Here is a 13,536-nt window from a genome sequence, read left to right on the forward strand (position 1 = left end):
AAATAAAAATAAATAAATGAACGAAAAAATATAAATAAAATGAAATAAAATAAAAAATAAAATAAATAAATATAAAATTGTTTATCAGAATAGTTTTTCTTTTTTAACTTTTCTTTTTTTCTCTGAGTAAATTAGCTTTTTGTGCGTAGAGCTTTTGCCTTGATTAAATTTAATTTTGTGTGTTATTAAAAGTTTTTTTTTATTTTTTTATTTTTATAGTGCAGCAACTGTTTGCGTATCGTGCAACGTCTTCTCTCGCGCTCTGCGCTATCTGGACAAACATATTCTCGATTCTCTTGATTTTCGTTCCACATAATCGCGACTTAAAAGCCGCTCGGCTGCTCTCAGTGCAGTCACTAGACGAGCGAGTCTCGACGTCGCTGGAAGTTTGCACACCAAATAACACGCTGTATATATATTCATATACAGATTTGTAAGGCAAATCAAATTGTTTGTAATGTGGCTCAAGTATTCGGTTAGTCTGTGGCTTTGCCTGCTGCTTGTGCGAGCAGCCATTGTGCCCATCGAGGAGCCACAGGATGAGCATAAACAAGGACTGGGCAAATCAAACTCAACGCTGGAGCTTGTGCATTTGGTAAATAATTCTAAAGTCTTATAATTGCTTTCGCTCTGCCTGGGCGATATATCGAAAATATATGTACACATATATATTTGTATGTAAAGTACCCAAAGTAATTTATATATAGCGTCTGTAGACCATAAAATTATGAAATGTGTGCTTCCACTTTTGTGAACTATTTAATCTCTATAATGAGACTATAAAGAGCCTCTAATTTAAGCACTCATATGGTGTGTCTTTGTTATCAGTGGAAATGTGTATGCAGGTTAAATGAGCTCAGCTTTGATTGAATTTCAGATAGAATCCAAAATATTTCGAGGTTCACATGTGAATTGATAGAGTATTGGGTGAGTATTTATAGTCAGAAGCTCATTTATCTTAATAATGAATTTGTGCTTGCTCGGGCCGCAGGGCGTATACTTAATGCCAAGGCGCTTATTGAAATGTGAATATACTTAAATATATATTTAAGTAAATGCATAAATTAGCTTCGAATTCATTTAGAGACCATTGTTAGAGTCTGATTTATATTCAATTATATTCGTTAGACAATTGAAGGCGCATGGCGAAAATTGAATATCAAACTTTTAATTGAGATAGAAGTGAACTTAAATATATATTTATATTTGTATGTTTATTAAAGTCAATTGAAATTAATTTAGTTACCATAGCTAGAACTTGATTTATACTAATATGAATTTGCTGTGCCTAATGCAACTTGAACCCGTTTTAGCCACATGGCGTATACTTAATGCCAAGTGATGTTAACATGATTTCAAGCTAGCCAACCGGTTTGTTAGGCAAATTGAAAAATGTTTGTGCAAAACTAATTACTTTAATGTATTCCTAATTGGAATGCAACAAGCAACTACATAAAAAATTATAGTTAATGAGCCACTCAAACAAAAAAAAAAAAAAAAAAAAAAAAAAACATGTTGACAATTGATGAGTATGAAATATACCCTGTAGCAATTTATAAAAAAGATACACATATGTTAAATCATTTTTAAGAGAGTTTTAGTAGTAGAGTAAGTGTTAATATTATTATCATAAATTAATTATGATTTAATTTTTTTTTTAAATTAATTGAGATAATAAATGTGATACTTTACTTTAAAAATATGATTATTTACAGGGTATTTATTTCACAGTCTTTATTTAATTCTTGTATTTAATATTAATTTGTATTTATTATGTTTGCATCGCATTCACAGCTGTTTCGACATGGCCCACGCACTCCCGTCACCACATACCCCAGAGACCCGCATATTAACGAGACCTATGAACCCTACGGCTGGGGTCAGCTGACGAATGCAAGTGAAATAATTTAAAATGAAATTAAATATATTAATAATAATTCGAGTTCCCATTCAGCAGGAGGCCAAAGTGGAGCTCTACAAGATTGGAAAGCAAATGCGCAAACGCTACAAAAACTTGCTGCTGCCCTACTACAAGCCCGATGTGAGTTGCTCGATTCGATCTTGGGCTAATGCATGATTAATTGATTTATTTATTACAGCTGCTGCACGCTCAGGCGACGCAGTCGTCACGCACCATTATGTCCCTGCAGATGGTGCTGGCCGGCATGTTCCCGCCAGAGAATACGCCCCTGGAGTGGAATATGATGCTCAACTGGCAGCCCATACCTATCTACACGGTGCCGGAGGCCAGCGATAAGGTAAGCTATGCCTCCCATGCCCCACCTGCCAACAGGCCCATTAATGTGTATTCATATAAATCCATTCGCAGATCCTGCGCCAGAAGGTGCCCTGCCCTCGGTACGAGGAGGCCGTCTGGGAGGTGATGCACACGCCAGAGGTGCTCGCCTTGCACGAGAAGAACGCCGAGCTGCTGCAGGAGCTGAGCGACTTGACGGGCCTGAATGTGACCTATGCTCATGATGTGACGGACGTCTTCATTTCACTGCAAACCGAGCTGGCCTACGGCCTGCAGCTGCCCGAGTGGACTAAGAATTACTTCCCGGACAAGATGCGCCCTGTGGCGGCCAAGGCGTATACATATGATGCCTACACGCCGGAGCTGTGCAAGCTCAAAGGTGGCTACTACCTGGAGGACGTCTACAAGCACATGCAGGCCAAGATTGACGGCAAACTGGAGCCAGCGGGCAGAAAGCTATTCATAGCCTGTGCACACGACTGGACCATATCGAATGTGCTCAGCGCTCTGAATGTCTGGGGTGACCGAATGCCTCGCTTCTCGGCTCTGATTGCCATCGAGCTGCATCGGCGCGCAGATACCGGCGACTACTTCGTCGAGATCTACCTGCAAAACGATCCCAGCAAGCCGCCACAGCTGCTTCAGGTGCCGGGCTGTGCGGAGCAGTGTCCCATTGAGAAGCTGCTGCAGCTCTCAGAGCCTATCCTGCCCGACGCACCCTACGAGCAGCTCTGTCTGGCCAAGGGCACCAGCGACGGCACGCGCATCACATACCACAAATGAGCGGCCCTCAACTTAATCTAGCAGTATTAACTAAACTCTATATACATATATTTAGAAATGGTTTATATATATGGGGTGTATATATGTATATAATAATATATATTTAAAGTCTCATCGATTGAGTTGCTGTTTGATTGATTTGCACGCCAACACGAACAGCCTGGGTCGAGCGGAAAATGTGTATGCGTGCCGTACTCCAGCTGGCAGAGGGTAGTTACAAAAGTTGTATGGCTCAGGCATGCCTATGCTTATATGTGTTTCAGTTAAGATAAGGCTCTAAAAGGTGAAAGCTATTTAAAGTGTAAGTACGTGACCTTTGCTATTTAAATATTATCATTAAAACATGAAATTATCTGTCTGCTTTCATGTAAACTATATAAGAACAAAAAACTATACTATAACTATAAACTGTCTAATTTCATATGTAATATTAACCATAGAAGAAAAGCTTGTAACATTATAAATATTAAAATGTTAATTTAATTAATTAATTATTAGCAATTTTTGCCAGGTAAAAAAAAAAAAAAAAATTGTTTTTTTTTTTATGTTAAAAATTAAAATTTTTTTTATTTTATTATTTATTTATCGTTTTTATTTTTATTTTTAAATTTATATTATTTTCAAATTTTTCTTTTCTTATATTTTGCTTATGTATTTTTTAAATTTATTTTATTTATTTATTTATTTATTTTTTTAATAAATAATATGCTCTTTTTTATATTTCTTGTTTATATATTTTTTATTTATTGTAATTTTTGATTGTAATAATTTATTGTATTTTTGTTTATTTCAAACAAATTTTTGTTCTGTTTATATATATTAAAATTAATTTTATTTATTAATTAATTATAATTATTTTTTATTTTTTATTTTAAAAGTTGTATGTTTTATGCAGTGATTTAATTTTCTCTAGTTTATATTTATATATTTCCACATATTTCTCGATCTGCCCCGCCTTTAACTGCAGCACACGTGCTGTAAATTTTTTTTGTTTTACAACTTTCTTATAAAGCAAACTGTAGTTGATCTTTGAGCAAACAGTTGGCAATCGAACATTTTGTGGTAAAAGATTTTCTAAATATAAATATATTTGATAGCGAAAAGGATGCAATAAGCTTCTGTGAGATGTAAATTTATATATGCCAAATTGAGACGTAATTAACATGACAATAAACGAATACAACAACAACATGCATAACATTAAATAATTAGCATATGTTCGATAAAAAAACAAAACAAAGCAAGAGACGAAAAATGAGCAGCGATTTATTACAGCTCCGAGATGGTGACGAATTTTCGGAGCTCCATAAAAAATTAGGCAGCTGTGTCGAGTGTGAGTGTGTGTGTAAGTGTGTATGGGTATTTTATATGTAAATCGCGATCGCGTTTTAAAACGCCTCAAATGTTGAGGCATGTTTGTGTCGACTGCTCAATGTACGATCAGTTACGAGCCACGCAACACACACAATGGACAGACACACTCGAGAACACAAATAAGAGTAATAATAGTAGACGACGGTGACGAAAGCATTCTGCGATAATGAAACGATAAAAGACATATGTTCTGTGGCTCGACTGGCCGCCGCCATCTACTATGAGAGACAGTACGGCACAAGTGCTCCGCTGAACAGCTGAGCTAGCCGATATTATCCGCCTGCAGAGGCTTATCAGTTTATCAGTTTATAAGTTTCTGGAGACGCGTCAAGCAAAAAATTCTGAGTTTGCCATAGACAAACAAATAGTATTCTGTTTATATAGATGATAAGAGCAGGAATAAGACAAATAGTGCCCCACCGAAATAGATCTATTTGAATGCTGATGAAAGGGGCGGTCTCTCGAAACCCGTTCCATAACGACTTTGCAAATTAACAATAACACGTTTTATTAATTTTTTTGGTTTTTTGTTTTATGAACAGCATAATTAAAAGCACCGGCAGAGGAAACAAAACAAAAAACGACAATGCCCACAAAAACGAAAAAAGAATCGAGTTTTTTGTGCTTCTTCTGATTTTTGTGTCTGTGGCCGTACAGATCGCGTCTACGTTTCGGGGCTCTGCTGTTGGCGCCACGTTAATATACATACACTCATATACTTACAATAAAAACGGAGAACTGCGAACGGCGAACTGCGTACGGCGAACCCCCCTCCAAGTTCGAGCACCGACTAGAGCCATATAAAGCGTCTCCGCCAAAATGCCGCGTTCGCATTTTACTCGAAGGCATTGTCTAGCGATGACGGGCGGCTTAGTTGCATTCGCTTTGCTGATCTTGTGCTTTACACACTCCACACTCATCTCCGGCAAGATCACTGATCCCGGCACCGACGAGTCTACGCTTGAGCTGTTGCATGTGGTAAGTCCGTGCGTCAATGGCAAATCGACATCAAACAAAAAACAAAACAGAAGTGTATAAAACAGCTGTAACAACTGCACACAGCTGCTCTTATTACACTGTTAAACAGGGCTCGAGCCAATGAGTGCAAAGCTGTCAAGCTTTAAGCTTTTGTAGCGCATTAAACGATTAGAGTTTGAGGTGAGCAGCCGTTGGAGCTTTTGAGCGGATTAAGATTTGTTATGGATACGAAATAAGCAGAGCTTCAATAAGGCCAGAGTTGTCAAAAATATGCATCCTATATATAGGTTTTAGTTTTGATAGGCTTTGAGAATATAAACAGGCGCCAACATATTAAAAAAAAATAAAATTATTATTCTTTTTGGTCTAAAAATTGTGAAAATTTGGAATTCAAAGAACTATACTCAAAAAGTTATATAAAAAAAAAAAAAATAAATAAAGTCTAAAAAATATTTATTCTTGAACTCTGCTAATTTAATTAGTAGAAAATTATATAAAAAATATTAAACTCTAAAAAAGATTTATTCGTCAACTCAGTGAAAAAACCCTAAAAAAAAAACCCCTTAGCTAACTTAAAGCATTAATAGAATTTATTCAGCTAAACCTTAATTTAATACAGTTTCAAGTAAATATTATTACTCGAATATATAATTTTCTATATATATTTAATAAAGTCTAAACTTCTCAATATATGTATACACCTGTACACCTTATCGAAGCATTTAAGAATGCCCCGCTCAGGTGTTAGTCACTACTACGGTTATTATTATCATCACGTTTGACCAAGAGAAACCAGCTGATAATACAGAAATTCATTTTCAGCGCATTGACACTGAAAGTGAATGACATATAGAGAAAAAATACCAAAACAAAAATATTTTTGCTGATAAATATACACAGCTGGCAGTTTTTAGTCCAACTGACCCGTTTCTGAAGCTCAGTGTAGGGTTGCGTTTAATTACTGCATGGAATAATAATAACTCAGTACGCGTCGAGCGGAGGTAATAGACGAATGTCGCGCGATAAGACCGAAGCACAAATGGACAATAAATTTCTAAAATAATAAGCAACATCCGAATGGAAAGTAAAGGCGTATCGAAAGGTAGAACGCCCATATTAGCTATGATTCCGAAAGGTAATACGCCGATAATATATGTGTTTAGTTAACTATGATACCATAAACTAAAATTGTCCACATTAAATCAAATCAAATCTCAGTGAATCGTGTTGTATCAGCTGTTTTAATTGATCTATAATCAAACCGTGATTTATTGTGATTTATTAATAGAACCACATTTCAATCAACGTTGTGTGTGCACTGGCTAATAGAATCGTTGCCAGTGATTAAAATAGTGAATTCTATCATGAACTAATAAGCAGCCAACCGTGAAGTAGTGTAAAAAGCGCTTTTATGACTTTGACTGTGAATATATATGTATATGATATTATATATATATATATATATATATATATATATATATATATATATATATATATATATATATATATATATGAATTATATATGTACATAGATATATGTATGTACGTGTATTTATATAATGTATACGTACGCTGTAAAATCGAATGGAAATATTAGAGATGAGAGCAACTCGTGTTTTTCATTTTTTTTTATGAGATTAAAAAAATACATATACATTTAATATATTTAAAAATGTTTTTACTTTTAGAAAATATAATAAAATTTGCAAATTAGGTCTCCGTGAAAATTAAAAAGATCAACAAAAGGAATATCTGTTGTTGTCGAACCCAATATTAATAAAAAATATATATTTTAACATATAAAAATATTATTTATTATATATATATATATATATATATATATAAAAAATTCTTTAACATTACAAAAAAAAAAAAAAAAAAAAAAAAAACAACTAATATATATGGAGCTATTAAACTTATATTTTATTCAAAATAAGTTAAAAATTCAACATTTTCATATTTAAAATTCAAGATAAAGTCATTCTCAAAAAAGTGCAGCACATAAAATGTTAAATTAAAGAAGAAAAAAAAAAATGAAAAAATATAATATTTTGAAGTGAATCATCTGAACAATCTCGCCCATCGCTAAGTACTACTTAGTGTGTTCACACCTTCTCTAATTACAACGTTAATGCTTTTGTTTCGCGAGTATTTCTGGTACTTTTCAAAAATATTCAGTTACTACTTTTTAACATACTCGCATTACAAACGACAGTAAATTGAGTTTAATTTCACTTGAGCTCTCCAAACTGGTTGATAAATCAGCACTGAGTGAGCATCATCCAAACTAAAAAAAAAAAAAAAAAAAAAAAAAAAAAAAAAAAAAAAACAACAACAACAGAAGCAAAAACCCAAATAAATTTCAAATTTAAAACCAGCTACATGCCTAATTACAATTTTTTAGCCGCTTCGCCTTACCAAATAGCAAACGAACTAAAAATAAAACCAGTTAACCAACCTTTTATTTTTTGTTTATGATCGCATGATAAACTGCGACGCACTTTTTTGTTATATAAACAATATTTGAAAACATCGTCGAGCTTTAATATTGATGGTACGTAAACCTAATTAACTGATATAGAGATTAGCAGAGTCCGAGTCAGAGTCAGAGTCAGGTCCGAGGCTGCTGACCTTCGGGCTTATCAGTAAACCGGCCACGCGTTACTCAAACCGAAGCACCAATACTTCCGCATCTCTGTAATGCTGATGCCAGCTCAAACGTGCATGACCAGCTTGGTCTCTCTCTCTCTCTCTCTCTTTCCCACCTTACAAGTAATGCGAGCTCTGTACTTGCCGTCGTTTCTTATCAAAGTCGCGTGAGTGTTTGTAATTTCTCTTTGCAATTGTTGCTGAAGAAGCGCAACCGTGCTACAATGACACTGGCTATAAATAAACAAGTGTAATCGTAAAATGAAAAGTCAGCTCAGTGCTATTTTTAGTAAATAATAAAAAATACTAATATCAAATATATTATCAGTCAAATAATTCATTTTAATAATTTATTTATATTTAAAATATTACTCAGCTTCAATACCAGCCCGCTTAGGCCTTTGGCTAATTAAAGCAGCGCATGGAAATGAAAGCTAAAAACTTGTAACTAACACTGCATACATTTGTACGAATTTGCAGGTCTTCCGACACGGACCACGCACACCGGCGGACACATATCCCCTGGATCCCCATGTAAATGAAACCTACTATCCATTTGGCTGGGGACAAGTAACAAATGTGAGTCGAGCACAAGTTGTGCAGTAGAACTTTTGCCCAAAAAATATATACGTATGTGCATAGAGGAAAACTAAAAACAAAAAGAAATGAAAAAAAAAAGAAAAACTGCAAATGTTGTGAAAAGAGAACCTCTATCTGCCCAGCTTTTCCGTTCAGCCCGAAAACCACGCAGCAAAGCATTTAAATAAATTGAAATGCAAATGTTTGTCGTGGGTGAGGGGACGTGCGCGGGAAGGCGGCGCCGGCATCTGTGTTGCATTAACATATACACATGCATATGTTTATGCAATTGCAAAAATGCAAGGCATTTATTATTTTATAACATTGCTACATGTATCTCTCTCTCTCTGTCTTTCTCGCCATGTTTCCGTCTCTGTCTCTCTATGACTGCGTATATATTTCTCTTTGTGGATTCGCCGGCTGTTGTCTCACGTGCCATCCGCCCATGCCATGTAATAAATCAACGCTCAGAATGGCAAACGCGAGCTGTTCAGCATTGGAAGCTGGCTGCGTAAGCGTTATGGCAAATTCCTGGCACCCTACTACAGTCCCGATGTGAGTAACCCAACGCTAACGAACCACCAGACGCCCGCCCGCCCATCCTCCACTTGGAATCGGGTGAAACGGGTGTCTGATAGTGCGGACGTTTACAAATTGCAAAGCTCAAGCGCGCGCTCGCCTCATCACTCAATTTCTTTTTAACGTTCCACCACTCTCCTTTCTCCCTCCCTCTCTCTATCTTCCTTCTCTGAACATCTTTAGTTAGTGCACGCACAGGCGACGGGCGTGCCACGCACACACATGACCCTCCAGACGGTGCTGGCCAGCTTCTTCCCACCCAAGGGCACGGCCATGGAGTGGAACAGCAAGTACAATTGGCAGCCCATCCCGGTGTTCTCGCAGGAGCTAAATGAGGATACGGTATGTCAACCAATCAATAATGATGCAATCAATTGATCAATTGATATTGATTTATAACCGAGTTTTCAGCATAACAAAACAAGGGGTTCATTTGGCTAATAATGCTATTCATGGGCCTTTTCTTAACATTTTCTTTTTTTCTTGAAAATGGCTTTAAAACTAATTTAAATGAGAAATTTGAAACATTTATATTGTCAACATAGAGTTGATTGCAGTTGAGATTTACAATTTTTTGAGGAATTTTATTTAAGCTTAACAAATAATATTATCGCAGTTTTATTTATTTATTTTTTTAAGAATATAATTACAGATTTTTTTTTATTTATATATTTTTTTTTTTAATTTTTTAACTATGTCTATGGCATATAAAAGTCTTTATTTTAAAAGCATTTTATTGCCTAGGCCAATTACCTTTTCACATACTTAATTGTCCGTCCATTTAGCAGCTAAATACATATAAAATATTAATATGAAAAGCTTATTCAAATAGTTGTAGTCTCTAGTCTTCAATTCTTGGATCTTCTACAAATACTAAATATATTTAATTGACTAATTCTTCCTACCTTCAATCGCTATAATTTGCTTCTATAATTCTATATTCGAATCCAATATTCAATTATTTTAATTTTATTTTTGTGCTGAAACCAAACACCTCTTTAGACATCCAGCAATAGTCAAATTTGGCAACAAAAATAAAAAACAAAAATAAAAAATAAAAAAAAAAATTATAAAAAAAATTTTAATTATTAATATATTTACAGCCCATGCTTCATTTCCTTTTATTTCTTACAAATATTCAAATATTCATTTAATAAAAAATTCAGTGAAATGCTAATACTAATAAAATTAAAAAATAATATAAAAAAAGCAACAATTTAATTTCTAAAATATTGCTTTAGGTATCCACATATTCATTTAGCATACACACAAAAACTTACAGATAATTGGCATATTATTCCTAATATTAATTATAACTAATATATATTCAGCTCTAGCCTGCTCTTCTCTAATCTCTTTACCATCCATTAAATTAACTCACTCTATCCTCTATCAATTACCAGTTGCTGCTTGTGCGCACACCTTGCCCGCGCTACTTCGAGGCTCTGCACGAGGTGTACGAGCTGCCTGAGGTGAAAAAGGAAATTGAGCCGTACCTGGACATGTTTAAGGAGCTGGCAGCGCACACCGGCCTCAGCTTCAATGAGCCGGAGGATGTGCAGTCGCTGTATCTGACGCTGCTCGCGGAACAGGAATGGGGCCTGGATTTGCCGGAATGGACGAAGCAATATTTTCCGGAGAAAATGCAGTTCCTAACTGAGCAGAGTTATGTGTACAATGTATATACGCCCGAGATGCAGAAGATCAAGGCGGGCCCATTCCTCAAGAAGATGTTCGACGAGATGCAGCAGAAGCGCAACGGCACCCTGAAGCCCGAGAAACGCAAGCTGTTTATTTATACGGGCCACGACTCGACTGTGGTTAATGTGCTGTCTGGCCTGAAGATCTGGGAGCGCCAGCTGCCGCGCTACTCGGTGATGGCACTGTTTGAGCTGCACAAGAACAAAGAGACCGGTGATTACTGGGTGGAGATTTATTTCCGCAATAATCCCAAGGCGCCGGCACAAAAGCTAACCGTGCCCGGCTGCGAGTTCCAGTGTCCGCTGGACAAGCTGCTCGAGCTGGCCGCAGATGTGGTGCCCACCGAGGCGGATGCCAACCGCTGCGATGCTCAGAACGAGCAGTTCACCGAGCCGCCACTGCGTGGCCCATAGAATGTGCCCGATAGATGGCCCCGGGCCAGTTTCCTTTTTGGAATCGAACGAGTGCTGCTATAACTCAGGGAGCTTCAAGCTAGCTAAGTCGAACGTTTTAGTTTAAGGCCAAACTGTTTATACTTATCATTAAAGATCGAGTCGAGGAATTGTCAGCCGCGTGTTGTCGGGTGTTTGAGTTAGCGCCAAAGTCAGCGCCTCATGTGGCATGGCAGCCAAGTTGGCTCATTTCCGCTTGTGGCGCCGCCATTGCCCAATAGGCCGCTTCCGTTTGCCTTTTGCCAGCTCCGCAAACAACTTCCGCACTTATTTCACCAGCTGAACCACAACTTCTCTCTCTCCCTATCTCTCTCTCTCTTTCTAGTTGCCATTGCCATCTCTATGTTTTGCTTTGTATCTTTGAATCTCGCCCGCCCTTTGGCTTTGCTCATTTTTGCCAAGAGGTGACATTTTTCGCATTGCGGTTTACCATAAACTATTTCATTGGGGAGTTGTTGTCTGTGTACATTAGCAGTGCGCTCCATGCTTGGAGCTTGGCGCTTGCCGCTTGCTGTTGGAGTTCCATGCCTGGCATTGCCATTGCCATGTGACCCCCACCAACCCATTCAGTTCCACATTGTTTACTCTTGTGCGTTCCCCATCTGTATCTCAATGTGTGCCCACTCTCTCGCACACGCTATCTCCCTCTCTCTCTCTCTGTCTCTCTCTCTGGCTGTCTGCTCTATGCACATATCTGGAAACTTTATTTGTCAACGGGACGCATATGTTGTGTGTTTGCCAAAAAAAGAAAAAGAGAGAGAGACAAAAATGGAGGGAAAAAATATTAAATAAAGGAATCATATCCTGGCTTACGCTCGCATTCGCATTCGCATTCGCTTTGCTATCCTTGTCTGTTTGTCGTTGCATTTAATTTTACTTAATTTGATTTTGGTGGGCTGAGAAGACGTTTGCAGCTGACTGAGGAGGACTGAGAGAGCCTCACGCATATGCGTTTTATTTGTATGATTAATGGCTGAGCACAAATATTATTAAGGATTGTCACAGCCTTAAGACTATATATGTATATGGAAATATTTTAGGGAAACTCACTTGATTTAAGCAATCCAGTTCGAGTCGGTCTTTCGCACTTCACTTGAGTCCAACGCGCTGCAATTGTGGGCTCACTTGACTGCAACGCCGAGCTCTGGCCGGGCAATAAAATGCCACAAAACCTTTTTTTGACAAATGAAACGTGGTACAAACAAGACGCCAAAGCAGCCACCGCAACGAGCCGGGCGCCTGGCCCCAAAGGTCTGAGCGCCAAGCCGAGTGCCAACAAAGATTTATGCATTTTGCAGTGTGTACGCTTTATGCGAAACTAAACGGCAAACAGTTTGAGTTTGACTGAAGAAAGGCACTGGTTGCGCTCTGGCTGGGCCAGCAGGAGTCGGACGGGAGTCGGGAGTGGGCCATGCGGCAAACATGTTTTGCATGCAGTCAGCTGGGCTGGGGCACGAGTCTATTGTGCCGCTTAATAGACTGAACTGCAGCAGGATCTGGCAGCTGGCAAACATTTGTGCAGCTTATTAATATGCAGCCCATTTCAGTCGCAAGCAGCTAACGGAGATTAGACTAAGAGCTGCTGCAAGGCAGGTGCAAGGCAAGGCAAGGCAGGTGCAAGGCAGGTGCAAGCCAGCTACCACCGGCTATCGTCAATTTTATCTACTAGGCCAAGCGCAAAACTTTTACGCTCCGTATCGAAAAGTCGTTAGTAAGCTGACCGCAAAAAGAGATGTGGGCAAAACGCAGTCGACAGTCGACAGTCGACAGTCGACAGTCGAGAGTCGACTCAGTGGACAGGGTTGCTCAGCTAAGGCTTTACTGTAAAACAGAAACCAAAAGACAAAAAATAAAATAAAATAAAAATTAAAGTTTTTCCAAAGACTTGCACTTAGCCTCAAAAGTTTTCTACACCAAAGTTTTCTGACTGAGCTTGTCTCTCGGCTCTCTAAGTAGATTTGCTGCCCCGGCCATATGTCTGCAGCTAAAAAATGGCTGCCTTCTGGGTGGGTGGCCAAAACTTGCCACACCCCCATTAAGTAGCTGCATAATGGGCGTAATAACAATGCGAAATAAATATATGTAAAGTCGAAAGTCTGGCAACGGAATGACATTCAATGCAAAATGGAAAAACATTTTTTTTTTTTTATTATAATCTTTATATATATTTAATTAAACAAGATT

At 37.6% G+C, this 13,536-nt stretch overlaps 2 protein-coding genes across 4 annotated transcripts; both read left to right on the plus strand.

The window, feature by feature from the left end:
- The first annotated feature begins 348 nt into the window (after window positions 1–348).
- On the plus strand, window positions 349–3,392 carry LOC149269282 (lysosomal acid phosphatase). 2 transcript variants are annotated; one of them, XM_089466478.1, is made up of 5 exons: window positions 349–595; window positions 1,795–1,893; window positions 1,955–2,041; window positions 2,100–2,258; window positions 2,330–3,392. In XM_089466478.1, exons 1-5 carry the CDS (start codon window positions 458–460, stop codon window positions 3,038–3,040), a joined length of 1,194 nt encoding a protein of 397 aa, XP_089322604.1. In that variant the 5' UTR covers window positions 349–457; the 3' UTR covers window positions 3,041–3,392. The 2 variants fall into 2 exon arrangements, with proteins under 2 accessions (XP_089322604.1, XP_089322605.1); XM_089466479.1 differs by having other exon boundaries at window positions 1,958–2,041.
- A 1,575-nt stretch (window positions 3,393–4,967) lies between these two features.
- Window positions 4,968–11,462, plus strand: LOC108620652 (venom acid phosphatase Acph-1). Of its 2 annotated transcripts, none has more exons than XM_089466476.1 (5): window positions 4,968–5,392; window positions 8,522–8,620; window positions 9,092–9,175; window positions 9,383–9,541; window positions 10,603–11,462. In XM_089466476.1, the coding sequence occupies exons 1-5, from the start codon at window positions 5,234–5,236 to the stop codon at window positions 11,311–11,313; spliced, it is 1,212 nt and encodes a 403-aa protein (XP_089322602.1). In that variant the 5' UTR covers window positions 4,968–5,233; the 3' UTR covers window positions 11,314–11,462. The 2 variants fall into 2 exon arrangements, with proteins under 2 accessions (XP_089322602.1, XP_089322603.1); XM_089466477.1 differs by lacking the exon at window positions 4,968–5,392 and adding an exon at window positions 7,318–7,946.
- The last annotated feature ends 2,074 nt before the right edge of the window (window positions 11,463–13,536 follow it).

Source organism: Drosophila arizonae, chromosome 4 (assembly GCF_054131065.1).
Source record: "Drosophila arizonae isolate 15081-1271.41 chromosome 4, UAZ_ARI_1.0, whole genome shotgun sequence".
Taxonomy (NCBI): Eukaryota; Metazoa; Arthropoda; class Insecta; order Diptera; family Drosophilidae; genus Drosophila; species Drosophila arizonae.